At 37.9% G+C, this 19,758-nt stretch overlaps 1 protein-coding gene across 1 annotated transcript in view; it reads left to right on the top strand.

The window, feature by feature from the left end:
- The window catches only part of LOC130090417 (CMP-N-acetylneuraminate-beta-galactosamide-alpha-2,3-sialyltransferase 2-like), an 85,943-nt gene that overhangs the window by 65,903 nt on the left and 282 nt on the right, over window positions 1–19,758 (top strand). The window contains 4 exon segments of the mRNA XM_056257776.1: window positions 13,600–13,793; window positions 14,342–14,521; window positions 15,448–15,493; window positions 19,578–19,703. Coding sequence (XP_056113751.1) covers window positions 13,600–13,793; window positions 14,342–14,521; window positions 15,448–15,493; window positions 19,578–19,703 — 546 coding nt within the window.

The following is a 19,758-nucleotide window of genomic DNA, read 5'->3' as shown; positions in this document are numbered from 1 at the left end:
ATCCACTTTTCTCAGGATATAATTTTTTGTCTAGTAATTTGAATGTTGTTTTCGAAAGGAGATGCAAAGAAATTACAGATTACTGGGTGTTCGATTTTTTAGAGTCACTTATTTGCTTTAAAAAGTCTTTTAAAATGTCAATGATGTCATACACATCGTACGACCAGAGATACTGCTTTACGGCAATCCTTCAGTCACTTTGGTGCTTTCGCGCTGCATCGACAACACAGTTGACAGATAAATACATGTGCTAGAAGAGTTAAGTCCGCCTTAACATTCTGGTCCCACTTTGGATGCCACGATGCCATCAAGTGGTATCTCTGGTCGTAATCAGTCCTTCACTGACCAATCAGCGTCCATTAGCAGATGCTAGCGTCACGTGTTATGGGCAACAACAACTCAACCTGTAAGAAATCGAAAGGACATAAGTACTCGTTCATTCAACTTTCGACCTATAACCCATGTTGAACTTGCAAAACCTACATTCAAATCTGAGATTTCTCAACGGCAATCGGGTAAAAGAGACCAATTTAGCCGTCTAGCTCCATAGACTCCCATTCATTTTGCACTCGGATGATCGGAACTCTGGTGGAACTACATCCAAAATTCGGTACAATAGGACTTATGGGGAGTGGCCAGGCTTTCCATAAACGGGCTTTGGTTACAAAGCGCCTTTCCTGTCTGAAAGGCGCTTCAGTCCTCGGCAAGTGCACGAACAAGTGCCCCCCCCCCAACACACACATAAAACCACAACAAGTGGGCTCCTCCAAAGGACATGGTATAGTTCAGCACTGTTTCCCTCTAACCCTTTATTCTCATAAATATTTTCATTATTTAGCCTATTTTTATTTTCCTTAATGCTCAGTTTCTTGCAGCTGGTCTCATATTAAGGTGCTGAAAGTTGCCAGAGGAATCGCCTGAAACTCAATCTATACCAACCAAACATCTGAGGATAGAAGCACCTCTGCATTCAAAATGCCGTCTTGTAAACGGACGAAGGTCTTCTTCGTGGTTCTGTTGGGTGCCATCATCAGTACAGTGACCATACATAAAGTTCCTTATAATCGGTTCAAACTATTGATGAACAATAGCATGGTGGAGCGGTTGTTTCATGAAGAACCCTGTGCCTGTATGGAGCGGTGTTTGGCTGCAAGTGACGACGAGTGGTTTACCAAACGCTTCAGACAAGATGTTCCACCACTGCTCTCTCTCAATAACAGCGAGCTTCCTGCCGACATCTATGCCTGGTGGCAGGTAGGCATATTCAGTTCCATCCTTACCTTCGTGTTAAAAATGTCCAAAAACCACAATGTTATATAGGGGAGTGTGGGGTAAGATGAGTCATATTTTACTTGTGTGTTCTTCAGAATAAGGGAAAATGAGACAAAAGTACAATGAAAGTAGTCATTTCAGTATGTTTCCTATCAGTTTAAATGACTAGAATGCATATGACAAAGGATTAAACAAATATGGCTTCTTATAAAAAAAAAAGTGTTCCAGGCTGTGGCCCAATTTCTGTCCCTATCAAATAAACTTAATACATTTATAAAACGGTTAGTTCCAATCCTTGATTCTGATTGGTCAATAGGCAGCGGTGTTTTATTCACGATAAAACACGGCTACCACTTCACCCAACGGTTCTATGGATCACTACACAAACACCCCTAGCAACCACTCTTAGCAATATAAACACATGTTTGATCTCATTGATATTGTTCATTAAAGCTAGAGTAGGCTATTGTGAGAGATCGAGTAAGCGAGTGTACCAGCATTTACAGTAGACATAGCATTTTCCTTCAGGTCAGTCCTATATTCCTAATAAAATAATCTCTTTCTAGCCTGTAAGAACTCGATACTGACGCACGTCTTTCTGTGGGTTGTGTGTGTGTGTCAAGGTAGGGCTGTAGCAATGTTGTTGCACGACATTCAGCAACTGAGAGATGATGTTCTGACAATTGTTTTTATGCTATAGATAACCCCGTTTGGCATGTTATGTTTTGCGGTTAATTTTTAATTAGTCATAGATAATTATATAAATGAAATATTATTTATCCTTATTATTATTTATGAGCCTAACAATAAATTAATTATAATCAACACATGCAAGTGTACACTTTAAAGAGTAAAAATTACATAGAAGGTTAGCTGATTTAACTTTATTAAAACTGCATATGGTAATCAAATTGCACTTCAAAAAGTCATACATTTGTGGGAAAAATAAAGAATAAAACATTAACGTCTATACGCGCTTAAAGGGTTAGTTCACCCAAAAATGAAAATTCTGTCAGTAATTACTCACCCTCATGTTGTTCCAACCACGTAAGACTTTCGTTCATCTTCGGAACAACAAATTAAGATATTTTTGATTAAATCTGAGATTTGGATCACTCCTTCATAGGCTTCTTAAAGCTGCTGTAGGTAACTTTTGAAAAAATGTATTTGTTAAAACTGTCATTATGTCCTGAGTCTGACAGTAGAATATGAGACAGATAATCTGTGTAAAAATCAAGCTCCTCTGGCTCCTCCCAGTGGTCCTATTGCCATTTGCAAGAAATACACGCTCCCGGTCAGAAACAACCAATCAGAGCCAGGAGGAATGTCTTAGCAGTGTCAATCACGCTCATGTACGCGCTGATCACACCCCTCTCTTGCACAGCGCGAGCGCCGGAACACGAGCTGTCGTTCAAACTCAAGATTGCCGGCGTGCTGCAGCTGTGCTTATGATGGAGAAACAACCTAAACTGCCAATTCTCGAGTGACACCTGCTCATAAAACAAAGAGGTAAAAGGAAAAAGACTGATGACGATAATAACATGTAGATAAAATGTCACGCTCTCTGCTAAGCAACAATTGAAACCTGCTAATTCACTGGCTTGTCATGTTGCTGAAATAATGTACTAGCACACCTTATCTAGCATTATATACTGTATATCGCTAGAATAATTACTTATATACTGTAACGTTAGTTACCGTTATATTAACGTTATCCTACTAGCTATTTATAACTTATAGAATGAGTCCAACGTTATAAAGTTACATGTATGCTATTGCAAAATACATAATGATTTGAGGACCAAGTTTGTAGTCAAAGTATGGGCAGGCCATAGTCAATGTAAAGCATATTATTGGCGTTTAGTCCCTATTGGTGAATGTGCCATATAACTTTTTATCCGCTGTTATGGGTGGCCCTGTTTACTAGCCTGCGCGTTCACGACAGGCTCCGCTGTGGAGGACGAGCTGTGGAGGGAGGGCTGTAGCGCAGCAGAGAGCAAGGGGGTGGGACCTGTAAGTTGTGCTTGTTCAAATTTTCAGGCTAAGTCAACGTTTTCTCAAAACTCCCTACTGCAGCTTTAAGGGATCGAAACTGGCCGGCCCAAAAGAATACTTTTTGTGCGCAAAAAACAAACAAAAATAATGACTTTATTCAACTATTCATTTCCTTCTAGGTTGCAAAGCTTCTAGGTTGTACGTCACACGCATCACACACATGAACAGCGTCGGCCAATAGTGAGCCTAAGTGTGACGTGCAACCTAGAAGCTTTGCGTAGTTTCACTACGTGAAATCTCGAGGCCCACAGAGAAGGAAAATAAATAGTTGAATAAAGTCGTTATTTTTGTTTGTTTTTTTGCGCACAAAAAGTATTCTCGTCGCTTGATAAACATAAAATTGAGCCACTGTAGTCACTCGGACTATTTTAACGATGTCTTTCATAACTTTTGGGACGGCCAGTTTCGATCCCTTAAGAAGTGAGTAATCACTCCCTGGAGTGATCCAGCTCTCAGATTTAATAAAAAATATCTTAATATGTTCTTCCGAAGATGAACGAAAGTCTTACGGGGTTGGAACAACATGAGGGTGAGTAATTACTGACAGAATTTTCGTTTTTGGGTGAACTAACCCTTTAAAGGAGAACTCCGGTCAATTTTAACATTGAGCTCATTTTTTTGCACATTTGGAGTGCTGTCAGTACAGACAAAAACGACAAAAATCGGTGTTGCCTACACCGTGTTATCCTCTTTTTAAAATTCGCACCCTGTTGACTTCAATGGGGCAAGTTCTAAACCTGCTTTTAACCTCTTAACAACCTTAATGTGTCATTACAAGTGCACAGCCATGTGAGTGGTGTTATTAAGAGTGACCACGGTCAATCTGACTGCAGTAGATGTGCAAGATATTAATAAAAATGATGTTAATTCAGCCAGCTCACATACCTGTATTTACTTCCTTTTTTCGTTCGAAGTCCACAGTAGTCAATTGTGCACGCGCGAACTCGACAATCACAGGTTTAGAACTTGCCCCATTGAAGTCAACAGGGTGCGAATTTTAAAAAGTTTCTGTGCTCGACTTCCTGCGGCGCTCTCCGGCATCCGGCAAAAATAGAAACTCTCCCCCAATTTCCACCAACTGCGGAACGCCTGCGGATCCGCTCAGGAACGGCGGCGGAGTCAATAGGTTTCCATTAAAGTCAATGTGTGCATTTTCACTGACTGCGGAACGGCTGCGTTCCGACTCCGTCCCAGCTCCGGCGTCCCGCAGCCCTCCGGAGAAGATCATAGACAGGAGAAGATACGCAGAGTTTCTATTTTTGCCGGATGCCGGAGAGCGCCGCAGGAAGTCGAGCACAGAAACTAAATAAAACATCCGGTAATTTACAAAAGAAAAATATAGTTTTCCCTTTTCCAACAAGAACAATAGTTAACTTTATTTACACAGCCTACTACTTTCCCAATACATTCAAAAAGGAACCCAAATAAACATTTAGCATTTTATAAGTTGATTATATTTAATTATAAATATAGTATTAGAATCACAACAATCTCCACAAAAAAGGGAGATCAGCAGGTCAGCACATAGTTGTTTCCCCTGTACTCCTCTGGATGGAAACAAACTGTTGCTGGTTTTGTGGTTCTGTTTATAGAAACTACATCCTGTTATATCACGCGATCAAACGTAAATTCGCGAGATATCGTGTGTCCTCGTGACTTCAACTGTCAGTCATGGCCGCAGCCGTTCCGCAACAAATCCGTATCTGGTAGGTGTTGAAGGACGGCGGAGCACGGATCCGACACAGCGGAGCCGATCCGCAGCCGTTCTGCAGTGGGTGGAAATCCGGGGTAAGCTTGACCCCCAATTTCCACCAACTGCGGAACGGCTGCGGATCCGCTCAGGAACGGCGGCGGAGTCAATAGGTTTCCATTAAAGCCAATGTGTGCATTTTCACTGACTGCGGAACGGCTGCGTTCCGACTCCGTCCCAGCTCCGGCGTCCCGCAGCCCTCCGGAGAAGATACGCAGAGTTTCTATTTTTGCCGGATGCCGGAGAGCGCCGCAGGAAGTCGAGCAGAAACTAAATAAAACATCCGGTAATTTTCAAAATAAAAATATAGTTTTCACTTTTCCAACAAGAACAATAGTTAACTTTATTTACACAGCCTACTACTTTCCCAATACATTCAAAAAGGAACCCAAATAAACATTTAGCATTTTATAAGTTGATTATATTTAATTATAAATATAGTATTAGAATCACAATAATCTCCACAAAAAAGGGAGATCAGCAGGTCAGCACATAGTTGTTTCCCCTGTACTCCTCTGGATGGAAACAAACTGTTGCTGGTTTTGTGGTTCTGTTTATAGAAACTACATCCTGTTATATCGCGCGATCAAACGTAAATTCGCGAGATATCGTGTGTCCTCGTGACTTCAGCTGTCAGTCATGGCCGCAGCCGTTCCGCAACAAATCCGTATCTGGTAGGTATTGAAGGACGGCAGAGCACGGATCCGACACGCAGCGGAGCCAATCCGCAGCCGTTCTGCAGTTGGTGGAAATCCGGGGTGAGAGCAAAAAACGAATTAGTTCACTTCGGAAAAATAGTATTCAAACTGGAAAAGGACCACCATCGCAGATGCTATTACTGTCTCTCATAATAAGAAAAACCGTATGCAATTTATATATAATATTTTTTTTTAATGCTGTGCAAATATACCCGATTAAGGTGAATTAAAATGCAGCCTTATTAATGAGCAAAACGTTCGGGTGTTATAAGCGCACTATTTACACGTGGCTGGGAGCAGGTGTAGATTTCTTGTGCAACTAACATTTGGAAAATACGAACATTTTAATGAATCCGAAAATTTACGCCAGAACCACTTTACATACGATTTACACAAAAATTTGTTCTGCTCGTGTTTCATGAATGAAACCCAATGTGTGCATTTTCACTGACTGCGGAACGGCTCCGTTCCGACTCCGTCCCAGCTCCGGCGACCGCAGCCATCCGGAGAAGATACGCAAAGTTTCTATTTTTGCCGGATGCCGGAGAGCGCCGCAGGAAGTCGAGCACAGAAACAAAATAAAACATCCGGTAATTTTCAAAATAAAAATATACTTTTTCCTTTTCCAACAAGAACAATAGTTAACTTTATTTACACAGCCTACTACTTTCCCAATTCATTCAAAAAGGAACCCAAAATAAACATTTAGCATTGTCGATTATATAATTATAAATCGTGTACTAGAATCACAATAATCTCCACAAAAAAAGGAGATCAGCACAGAGTTGTTTCCCCTGTACTCCTCTGGATGGAAACAAACTGTTGCTGGTTTTGTGGTTCTGTTTATAGAAACTAAATCCTGTTATATCGCGCGATCAAACGTAAATTCGCGAGATATCGTATGTCCTCGAGACTTCAGCTGTCAGTCATGGCCGCAGCCGTTCTGCAACAAATCCGGATCTGGTAGGTATTGAAGGAAGGCGGAGCACGGATCCGACACGCAGCGGAGCCGATCCGCAGCCGTTCTGCAGTTGGTGGAAATCCGGGGTTAGTCTGACCAGTCCGAAAAGATATAAGCGAGTCGGAGCAGTCTGAAGGTCTGAGCTGAGTTTGGTGAAGCATTAAAGTTATAGGCGGAGTCAATTTCTCATAATAATAATAATAATGTTTAAATGGCTTTCTCAAGGCAACATAATAAAGAAAACTCAGAGAAACATCGACCAATTCAATATGTAATAAAATGTTATTCGTTTTATAATAAAACTAATAACATTTTAAAGGTGCTTTATTTTTAGACCCTGCTAATTTTGTCAGTAGCCTATTAGTATACGTTCACTGATTGCTTCTCTCTTTTCTGTCTTTCTTTTCATGTGAACTGAGTAGGCTACACATGATTCCATTCATAAAAATAATCTTTATTTCTATTCAATTTTTGCCTTGTGATGTAAATAAAATAAGAGAGTGGTGAATGACATATTATGATGGTAGGCGTTCAGCCTATTGTTGATTTTTATTTCCTCTTCCCTTTTATCCAAAGAGACGGAACTATTTGCACTGTATTTATCAATGAGAAATACATCATGCTAAAATAATCTTTCATATAGGTCCATGTGGGTCGCTTGCAAGTCGCAGCAGCACGAATTACGTGACCAGCAACATATTTCTGCTTCAAATATGGTGCGTAGTTAACAGTGAGTGCGGTTTCAGGCATTATTAAGTGCATTTGTCAGTGCTGCACTTGGACTGACTCTTATTCTGCCTGACCGAAAGAAAAGCTCGTACTGAAGGCGGAGCGGTTTGACCAATCAGATGAAAGGGGCGTTTCAGCGCCGCCCACGTGTGCAAATGAAATATCGAACCCATAAACCGATTTGTAAACCACAAACGAAAAATGAAATATTGAGCCAAAATCTTATTTTTTGTTTTTTAAACTAAACAAAAAAAACGAATAAACGAGCTAGTTTTCATTTCTCGTTATTCCATTCCAAACAGAAAATGAAATGATCAAAAAGTACACGGACCGTCAGTACAGTCTTTCATTGACTACTGTATCCACAAATTATATATATATATATATATATATTTATATAAGCGCAATGAGAGTATGTTTTTGACATGTCAGAGTCCACCAAGAGAATTCTTTTAAAAGTATTTAAAATCGTACCGACCCCAAACTTTTGAACGGTAGTGTATCTATATATATACACTACCGTTCAAAAGTTTGGGGTCGGTATTTTTAACTGCGCTTATTTGATTAAAAATACAACAAAAATCAGTTATAGTATTAAATATTATTCCAGTGTAAATCAGCTGTTTTCTGTGTGAATATATAGTAAAGTGTAATTTATTCCTGTGATCAAAGCTGAATTTTCAGCATCACCAGTGTCAGTGTCTTCAGTGTCAAATAATCCTTCACAAAACAGTATAATATGAGGCTTTGATGCTCAAGAAACATTTATTATTATTATCAATGTTGAAACAGTTGTTGGTCTGTCAGTTACAGTGTTTTTTTTTTTAGGATTCTTTGATGAATAGGAAGTTCAAAAGACTTTTGTAACATTATAAATGTCTTTACTGTCACTTTCGATCAAATTAATTATTCCTTGATAAATAAAAGTATTGATTTCTTTCCTCCAAAAAATAAAAATAAAATTCTCACTGACCCCAAACTTTTGAACGGTAGTGTATATATATATATACTATAAAATAATATCTTATTATAACATATAATATACTCACACTTCATGTTCAGTCACATGCAAACTCACAACCTGCAATCATGGCATAATCCAACCAAAATAAATCATATTTGTGGATTCTCAATCTGGCGCCATCTCTCTGAGATCGGTCTCCATCACTAGCATGAAATGAGCAACTAGCACACACGACCACACAGCACACAGACGTGAACTTGAAGCGAACTTTTACATTTCAGTAATAACTAACTTATTAAACACTTTAAACAATGTAGCCTAGTTTACATTTATCAAAACTCTGACATGTCAAAAACATACTCTCATTGCATCAATGTTTTCCATACCTGATGAGGGGAGAAATCTGTATTAAATACACACAGGACACGGAGCTGCTGCTGCATCAATCATGAGAGTCTGTGTATCGTTTGAGCAGCGCTCGTGCCGCCGCGCCGCCTCCTCCAGGCAATCACTCCCCAAGGGAAAAGGCAAGCAATCAAATAATCGAGCGATTGAGCAGGAAACATCAATCGTCAAAGAAATAAACTTTAAGAAACACACTCTCTTGTCTTGTCACATCACATCACATCACATATTTATCTACTATTATTTATATATTTTTGTAACCACCTAGGGAAGGATTGTGACTTGTAAAGGTATCTCCTAAGGCCCAAGGGCTGGAATTATTTTCAGTTTTTAATAAACAGTATGACGCTGCCAAATCTCGCGCATCGTGTTGACACGTCACTGTTCTCCGTTTTTTTTAACGCAATGATAAATCCTGAGGCAAAGAGGACCCTGACATCGATAGACAAGACAAGGCAGGTTACTTATTATAACAAAGTCTCAGCTTTCAAATTATGTCAATTTTATTACGAAATTCAAACAATGAATGGGTATTTCCCAGAATTCGGGCCTATTTCCGTCCAGAGGGCGTAATTCTATTTACATTTTAGCACCACAAATTAGTAGGCTATAAACAAAAACAAGCCTAGACTTATTTTATGGCTCTTACTAATGATTTTAACACATTTTATTGGTGTTTTGTGGTAGCCTATATATTCTGATTCATCGATCTACCCTGGCTTGGAATAAAAGCTTATTTTAAGTGAATGCCATATATCAAAACTTTTTTAATTCAGTGATAATTTAGACTGTCCAACTTTGGCAGAAATATATAATTGTAGGATGTTTTTGTAATTTATACATCATTTATTGGCAAAAAATATGTATGGTAATGGTAATGGTGATGACATTGCAGTTCTGGTAATGACCGTTTGTTGCGGTGATGACAAATCACTGATCATAACCTATTGTAATTTAAGAGCCTAAGTGACTTCAGACCCAAAAAAAAAACTAAAAAACCACCAGCTATTAATTGGTTTAAACATTAAAACATAGTTTAATCTGATTATGGAAGACCAAACAGGAACTGTGTGTATCTGCCGTCATCACTACCACAACCTGTCATTACCAGCACAAGCTGTAATGTGCTGCTAATGACTGTGCTGGGAATGACAATTTAGTAAAAAAACTAGCCTTGCTAACAAAGATGATGACTAAGCAAGTGTAGCTAGCTTTCTACATGTAATGTACACTTTTTTAACTAATAAAGTGATCAAAATAATCCCAAAATGTTTAAAAATACAGAAATACAACACATATGGTAATGACGCATAATAAGTGTGCCCAACACAAAGAATAAAGAGATTTATTACTTTTCTGGACATCAAGGCATCAGTCTTGCAGCTTGAAATCCATGTGCTTCACTATGCTATTAGGTTACCATGGCTACCGAATAAACCTTTGATGAAAAAACTGTTAAAAAGTGCCTTTATGCAATTCCTTTATGCAGAGTGTGTTGGTAATGACAGCTAAACCATGGAACAGGTAGAAATGAAGAAAATTAAGTACAAAATGCATATGCTTAATCTGTGCATTTGTTAGTTCAGGTAACATTTAGCCTAATTCATATGCATTTTTTTAATTTATTAATTTGTGATAATGTTTGAGATTTGTTACGACAAGTGAAAACTCTGGTGGCGGACAACACCAAAACACAGATATTGTACACTGTAAAAAATGATCGTGATTTTAACGGTAAAAGACTGTAAAAATGCTACAGTGAAAAACTGTTAATTGGTTAACAGAAAGTTTCCGTACTATATACGGTAAATAACTGTGATAGATCTAATGGTACATTTAATGTAAATTTACAGTTTTTGAAAGTTAAAAAGAACAAGTCATTGTATAATTTACAGTGAAAAACCGTAAATTGACATTCCCACAATTCCCTGCGTGACACTTCACATTTGATGAGTTTTTGTTGAAATAACTGTTTCTTTATAATTTTCCTAGTTTTTTTTTCGAATCAGTTATGTATATTAGGGTTTTATGTTACATTTAATGTTGTTAAACTAATGTTTATTGCATTTTTTAAATTTCATGTGTTACCATGATGGTGTTTAATGTTTGTGCGAATCACACTGTGCAGTTTCTATATATTAGTATTAACTCTCTTGTGGAAGAGCTGCTTGTGATGAGCTTTGATTGATCATGTGACTCTCATCATTGCTGCGATTGTTGGTTGTCAGTGTATTACTATGGTACAAAACAGATATTAATACTTCAATATGTCAGCAAATTAACATTATATCAGATAATGAAAGATATTTTTGTGTAGAATAACAGTAATAAACCATAATTATAGGATAAGAAATTACAATTTTTGTACTGTTTTTTTTCCTGACAGTATTTTTCCGTTTTTTAACAGACATTTTCTGGCGCCCCTGCTGCCAGAAAATTACCGTTTTTTTACGTGTCTGCCTGCTGAACATGGGTTTGAGCTCTTATATTTCTGAACTCTAAAAGTTCAGATTAATGCATTTAACTTTAAAATGTAGAAAACTTCTCTTGCCCCTGGATCTAGAAGAACTGAGGTCCACCCCTCATTAAGGCTGTCACTTTTGAGAAAAATCAAATTCGAACGGATATCAAATATCAAGCAATGTATTCGAATATCTACTTTTTTATTTGAAGGTGCATCTTTTACAGTCGTTCAAACAACTGTAGAGTGAAGGGTGTACGTTTTTACTTTTTACAGTTCAAATTTAATAACTATGCTAAAACATACTCTATTGCGCTCTCTAGGCCCATTTTGTTGGATCATTTATAATTAGGCAATGAAACATTATGCAAATGAGGCAAATAAAAAATAAGGCAATGTTTAAAATCTAGTCTCACTTCAACTTAGGGAAAATGGGCAGTTATAATATAATAATAAATAGTTATTTTTCCAATACTTTTCACCCACCAAAATAAGCTCAAAGAGTGCCAATTCTATAAGAGGTTTTGGGGCCTTCATATTCACATAGGCCCCATACCACCACACTAGATATAGATATCCCTCATTTAGCATGTTATGTTTTGTGGTTAATTTTTAATTAGTCATATGTTAGATAATTACATACTTTTAAAATATTGTTTATCTTTATTATTTATGGGCCTAACAGTAAATTAATTATAATCAACACCTGCAAGTGTACACTTTGAATAGTAAGGTGAGCTAATTCAACTTTATTAAGCATATGGTAATCAAATTGCACTTCCAAAAGTCATACATTTGTGAGAAAAAAAAACATTATATACAGGGAGTGATGAACGTTAACTATCATGAGCAGACATGAGGAAATATAGCAAAGAAACGAATGAGACGACAAATCAAAGGAAAAATAAACAGGTGTGCGAGCGGTTACAATAAAAAAATGTTCTCTGTGCGTTTCCAAAAAAAGGAAAAACCATTAAAGTGCAACAAGTCCTATACGCACTTAAGTCGCTTCCTGTTCAAGGAGTGCTGAAATCAATTTCTCCTCATTAAAGCAATTTTGGATTCATAATGGCTTTTAACTTTTGGCATAAAGTTAAATATTTGTCATACCTGACCAGAAGATGTTCGAATAAATGTCACATTAGACAATGAAGTTGTTAGGCCCATAAATAATAATAAGGATAAACAATATTTAAAATGTATATAATTATCTATCTGACTAATTAACTGCAAAACATAACATGCCAAATAGGGGATATCTAAAGCATAAAAAATTGTCAGAACGTCATCTCTCAGTTGCTGAATGTCGCGCAACAACATTACAGCCCTACCTTGACACACACACACACGACCCACAGAAAGACGCGCGTCAGTATCGAGTTCTTACAGGCTAGAAAGAGATTTTTTATTAGGAATATAGGACTGACCTGAAGGAAAATGCTATGTGTTGTATCGTAGATACCAAGAATAAACTCAGAGACAACGGAAACTTCGGGATGGTCTCGATTTATTAGGACTCATCTCTGTAGCCGGCAATACCATAGACTGTAAACATCTTCATAGTGGATCTAATCAACAACATGAAATACCAGTTCTGACTCAGTTTGTTGTTGTGTCGGTCTAAAGAATTGATACGGTTGTGTGACTGCTTTGAAATTCTTTGAATTGCAATGCAGTCCTTTTTCTGAGGTGTGTGGGCAATTCTGCGAAAATTCACAATGATGACTCGAATGGGAGTCAATTCTTTAAATTGACTGTAGAAGGAGAACAATGGAACATGGGTTTTCTAACGATATAACTTGTAATTTATTTTATGTTTGTTAATTTAATCAAAAATACAGTAAAAACATTAACATTGTGAAATAATATTAACATTTAAAATAACGGTTTTCTATTTTGATATATTTAAATGTAAAATATATTAGAAAATATATTTTTAGCATCGTCAGTGTCACATGATCTTTCAGAAATCATTCTAATATGCTGATTTGAGGGTCAAGAAACATTTCGTATTATTATGAAAATAGTTGTGTTGGTTATATTTTTGTGTGAACTTGATACATTTCATTTAGGAAAGAATACAGAAGGTTCAAAAACAGTATTTTTTTTTAAAATAGAAATATTTTGTAAAGTTTTAATGTCTTTTAACTAATCATTATTGCTAGTTTATATACATTGTTCTTGGTGATTTTCAAATCTAATCTTCTTTATATTGATTTTATTTGATTATAATTTCATGCTGATTGTAGAAGTGCACTTTCCTGCGTCACTGTGACATTAGATTTGTTTTTAATCCACCCACAGTCTCTACAGTCGACTAAGAGCAAAGCTAGTTATTCTCAAGTGATTCAGCAGCTGTTCTCTGTCATTCCTGGAGGAAAACACTACAGAGACGCTGGTCCGTCTCGCTGCCGAACCTGTGCTGTGGTGGGGAACTCTGGGAACCTTGTAGGATCATTCTATGGTCCTCTTATTGACAGTCATGATTTTGTAATGAGGTAAACTCATTTTTTTTTTAAAGGTGTCCTGTTATGCTTTTTCTTAATTTCAACTTTCTTTAGTGTGTATTGTTGTGCATTGTTTCTGAACTCCCTGAAATGCCTCCACTGTAGTATTGAGTTTTCTTCTGGGAACTTACACGCCGCAATATTCCTTATTTAAATAATTCAAAGGCATACCAAAAAAAAAAGGGGGAACAAGGCCTGATTGAGTTGCATTATGGTAAGGGACGTGTTATGTCCCAAACACACTCAAAGCAATTGACCAATCACAACACTGTTTCAGCTGACCAATCAGATCACATTGTGGTTTTCAGAAAGAAGGGGCTTCATAGAGACAGGAATTAAACAGAGCATTACTGACAGACTGGGAAGAGAGGTGCTGCAGCTGCCAAATATGGAAATCAAGCATGAAAACCTATTCTAGTAGAGAAAAAAAAAAAACTGAATCAATAATTTGAAAATGGACATAGGTCCACATTGATGAATCAAATTTTTTTAATTATGATTTTAATATGACTTTAATATTATATTTCTGTCTCCTTCAGAATGAACAAGGCACCAGTTGAAGGTTATGAGAAAGATGTGGGATCCAGGACCTCCCACCGCATCTTGTACCCAGAAAGTGCCACTCATCTGGACAACACCACCCACCTGGTGTTGTTGCCCTTCAAAACACTGGATATCCAGTGGGTCACCAGTGCTCTTACTGATGGAACTATTAAACGGTGAGATAATGGATATATATATATATATATAAGTCACATACTGCAGAATCGCAAAATGAAAGGAAAGAAAAAATCCTATATATATACAGTAGCTATATATTTATATCAGCAAAAATGCAGTACAACAAATCGTTCTATACCCTAATGTTTAAATAATTTACAATCTAAATATTATTGCAATACATTTTTTGTACTATGGTAATACGATTTTTTTTAGAACAATTTTGCTTAAAATACACACACATGCAAAAAAAAAAAAAAGCTTCATTTTCTATATAAGCAAAATGTAATTTTATGTCTTTTGATTTGGAGGTGAAATATGATGATGATTGGTTAGTATTTATATCTTGAATGACATATGCAGTGTTGGGGAAAAAAGTTATACGTTTGGGCAAATGTAAAGGCCCTTTCACAGCAAAAGTGAAATAATAAGCCTCATGCTGAAGGAAATGCAAATTCACGCGTATACAGTAGAGTAAAGCGAACCAACAAACCTTTCAGCTGCTGCTTTTCTGGAGAACGGAAGAATAGGAGAAAAAAGCTTAACAGTTACTTTACCAAAAGTGAGATTAAATGCAAAAAAATGTATGTTTTATTTAACATATTTAGTTATTAGAGGTTTGCATAGTATTCTGATTCTTCAGAAATTCCTCTGCACTTCGATTATTTGTCTCAACATGAGGACAAGAGAGCTGTCAGTCAATAAATGGGAAAACAAAGTAACTTGCTTTACTTATTTGAAAATATTTTGTTGTAAATTTTAAAAGTAATGCGTTATTTTACTAGTTACTTGAAAAAGTAATCTGATTACGAGACTCAAGTTACTTGTAATAAGTTACCCCCAACACTGGACACATGTACATTTTGTCATCAATTATGTCTTGGATTGTTTTGACCCTTTTTTCTGTTTCTGTATTACTCAACAGAACACGATTTAAGGTTATAGACAAGCTACGAGCCAACAAGGACAAAGTAAGATCACACAGTATCTACATTTTATGTTAACAATAAACCAACGAAAACGATTAACCATTCAACAGAAAAGAGTTTATTTAAAGACCTTTGAATTGATATAATTGGTCATTATAGTTGTACGCTTTGTCTCTTCAAACTCCACCTGAGAGACATAACTGCTGTGGAGATTAATGTTATGGCACACAGACTACTTTAGGCTTGAGAAAAGTGTACAATGCATGCCATGGAAACCCTTTAGTGTCACCACAGATCGGTGACACTAAAGATAGGTCTTCATTCCTGCTCCTGGAGGTCACTGCAGAGTTTCGCTCCAACCCTATTTCAACACTGCTGAACTAATGAAGCTCTTCAGGATCTGCAGGTTGGATATAAACTAGTTTGCAGCGCAGTGGGCCTCTAGGAAGAGGGTTGAACTTGAAGACCTCTGCTATAAACACTTCATTTGACATCAGCTATGTTTCCATGCACCTATTTTTATGCACATTTTGTGATATCGCATGAAAGAATGCTGGATGGAAACGCCAAGATACGCATAAATTCTACAAATGCGCATAAAAAATGTATGTGCTCAATTGAGGCAGATTCATTTTTATCATGTAAGAATACGATGGAAACACATAACTCGATTTGCAACAAAAAGCTCACGTGACTTTGCCTCAACAGAGGAGGTGATTGCATAACTGGACCAAATTAATTGCATAGCATCTTAATACTGGTTTGGTCGTTCTGAAATGCCTGAGCCAAAGTTTGTCATCAGAATGACTTGGTTTAATTCCCTCCCAGAAGCATCACACATGATTGCATACCCAAACACCAGCCACCCGCACGTAAGATAACATGACAGCGTGTATTGGGTTTCGACTGCGTGCTCTGTGACGCAACTCATTTAAGATGTAGGGGGAAAAACCCACAGATTGCTGCAACTTCAACAAGAAATATAAAGGATAGAGAATAACAAAAAATAGCTGGGCATACAATAATAAACATCAATTGGTACATAAAGGCAGCCAAATATATTGGAATATACAATCCAATAAAGGACAATAAGGTATCACATTATACTTTATAGACCATAAGAAATCATGAATTCACATCCCAAAAGAATCGTCAAAAAAAAACCCCCAGTGATATTCATCTCAATAAAGAAGAAATAATCACATATGGAACAGCGTCATTAAGCTAGACTAACAGAAACAGGTGAGGGCATGTCTGCACATGCCTGTGTGACGCAGTTATAAATAATTAAACACCAATCTCTATAGAGGGAATGCATTAACGTCACTTCCCCGCCGGAACACGCCCCCCTCAGCGGGACTGAGTGGCAGAAGAGCTGCTGCGTGACTGGAGTTAATAGGGGAAACTGCGTTAACGCGAGTAAAACAAACTATTATCAGTTTAAACTAAAAGTTGGACTCGATATAGTGTTCCTTACAACTTATCAAAGATCCAGTGATCCATGGATATTGACATGCAGCCAGGAATCGTGTTTCCTGACATTTATATGTGCCTGATTTCGACGCCGGGGAAATAAATGAAGACAATTTGCCTGTAAACGTTTTATATAAATACAATATAGATAGGTCTAAATCCGAGTGATCACTTACATTAATGTTATACTGTATATCATCATATCGTCCAGCCCTAAAACTTGTATAGTTTTTTGTCAGTGTTTATTTAAAAACATCTAATTATGCAGAATATAGTCTGTTCTGTAGCTTTTTGCAGTCTGTAAAAATATACAGTACCTCAGATTTCTGGTCAAATCTAGTTGTACAGTCAATCGCAAAGCTCTTTCCCGTTTTAGATGTGTTTTGTGTGATTTTCACGGCGTTCACGCTGAAAACAAATGCTGCCGCTCAGTCTTTTTGCCACTTGTGGGCGTGACCGCATTCACTCCGGCCGACGGTGACGTCATGCGCATACCCTCTATAGACCAATTTTCAGTTGGTAAACATGGTGACGTTTTTATGTGGGCGGAGCTTAAGTGGTGGCAGAACGATCCCTCTGGCCGCTTCACTAACGTAAAGTCTGCAAGTTTTGTTAGCTTGTTTTTAACAATGACTGGAGAAAATCCGATTTTATCTTAATGTGCAAGGTCACTCACTGTCCAGGACCACGATTGTTATTTGCAAAAGTTAATTTTAATCGGACGGAACCAGATTGGCCGACCCGTACACTCATTGAGGATCTGACAGGATTAACGTTAACGTTACCTCCGGATGAGTGGCCTGACTTCTACGCCTACCTGATAGAGAAACGGAGGGCATGTAAATCTTTAGATGCCTATAACTATGTGCTGAATGGTCATGTACAAGACTTGTGTGGTACGATCTGCAGTTCTGCCTAGCCAGCGCCGAGAAGACGACAATGTAAAGAGGGACATTACGGTGCAATTTTAATGAGGCGAATATTTCTAGAAATAAAAAATTGCAGATAAAGCATATTAATTTTTCATTGATTCTTGCACCCAACAACACAACAAGATGACATTTAATAAGAAGAAGAATAATTTAAGATCCTTATTTTGTAGCCGAATCTGTGCTGGTTTGTATTTGCCGCCTCCAGTTTTCCCTTTGTTCTGCCACCAGCTAGCGCCGTGACGTAACTGTGACGTCGGCTGAAAATTGGTCTATTGAGAATGAGAATATGTGACGTCAAGCGCGTTGCATTGTGGAAGGCGTCGCCATCTTGGAATGATACGCGATCCGTTGTCATGGTTACTTCGACCGCGAGACCGAGAGAAATAGCGACAGAGAGAGAGAGCAGCTTGATATTTGTTTGCATTTTTGCGATAAGGCACAGTTTCTTTGGAATAAATGAAGAAGGGAGAAGCAAAAGGAAAGGGGCTCTATCGGGAGAGACTAAATAACAACACCAAGCAGCATTATTTAGAGAAACTACTTGACATCAACAACATGGACCCGTACGACCTGCTACAGAATGGAGGAAAGACCCAAAGCACTAGCAGCTACCACCTTTCACATACCCTGACATAGACAATTACCTGGTTTATATCAGTGCCTAACGTTACTGCCTACACGATGCACGCTTTATGTCATTAGAAGCTTATAAACAATTCTGCTGCGGCTGGGTGCAAGACTTAGAAATCCCCAAACATGTAACCTAACGCTAAACTGCGAGAGTTCAGTCATACTTGATGTTTCAGGCCTCATTCATATGTGGAAATAAATCTGATATGAATCAGATACGTGCATTTGCACCTGCCGTGCAACGTTAAGCGAACAGTTCGGACATTCTGTCAATGCGAGTCGTACGTCATTAAAAAAAAGTGTCTTTTTAAAACATTTCGCGGTACAGATATACCTATAACAAATTAAACAACTCTAGTTGAATAACAGAGTATTCATTTCGTTCGTTTGTGTTAAATAAAAGGCGAACTGTGCTGAAATGTGTTGCTTTTGAAAGCAGGCTTTGCTCGCTGAAGCTGCTGTCAGATTATTGACAAGCAGTTTCTCTAAATAAAGCTGCGGCGAATCGCTAAAATGTAAACAAACTCTAAGCTGCGCTGTCTCTCTTTCGCTATATCTGGAATGTTTAGTCGCGCCTCTGTGAAGTTCTGAAGGCGTTGCCCTGCCCTGGCAACCGATAGCGTCTCCTACCATCATGGCTGACCGGCGCCAAATCGGCACGTGACTCCTCGCTCTCAATAAACACAAACATAAGGCAAACATGCTTATTTGTAGGTCAATGACTAACACCTCAAGGTAACTTCTGCAGCAAATATTACAGATAGCAAAAATAAATGTCCTTTCAGCAATCGGTGCAACATAACAGTTCAGCAGGCCAACAGCAGCTTCACTCACGAGAGTGCTCAGTCCGAAAACAATGCACTATGTCAGAATAAAAGTCCTCTCTTAAAGGAGCCTTTACAACATAGCTATTGGAACATTTCTTTGTTTAAAATCGGTTTGAATCCTAAAATGATTTGTTCATTATCTGGGTTTGAGTCCCAGATCTCGTCAGACTTTTAGACCCCATTGTAGATTCTGAAGTAGCTTGTAAAGGCTACAACATCAAAGTTCCTTTTTGTTCTTCGCTAACGGTCCTTTCGTTCTTCCAGGTGATGGTTATACACCCTGCTTTCATGCATTATGTGCACACTACGTGGCTGCACATTAAGTCTCGAAGATCTTATCCATCCACGGGTTTCCTTGTGCTGATGTTCGCCCTGCACATCTGTGATGAGGTAAAGCTTTTAGCATTCACAGAGCTTGTGTGGCTTACTGTCTGCAGTTTGTGTG

The sequence above is a fragment of the Rhinichthys klamathensis genome, unplaced genomic scaffold (assembly GCF_029890125.1).
Source record: "Rhinichthys klamathensis goyatoka isolate OS25496 unplaced genomic scaffold, OSU_Roscu_1.1 h1tg000144l_1, whole genome shotgun sequence".
Classification (NCBI taxonomy): Eukaryota; Metazoa; Chordata; class Actinopteri; order Cypriniformes; family Leuciscidae; genus Rhinichthys; species Rhinichthys klamathensis.
This window is presented reverse-complemented; position numbering and strand designations above follow the sequence as displayed.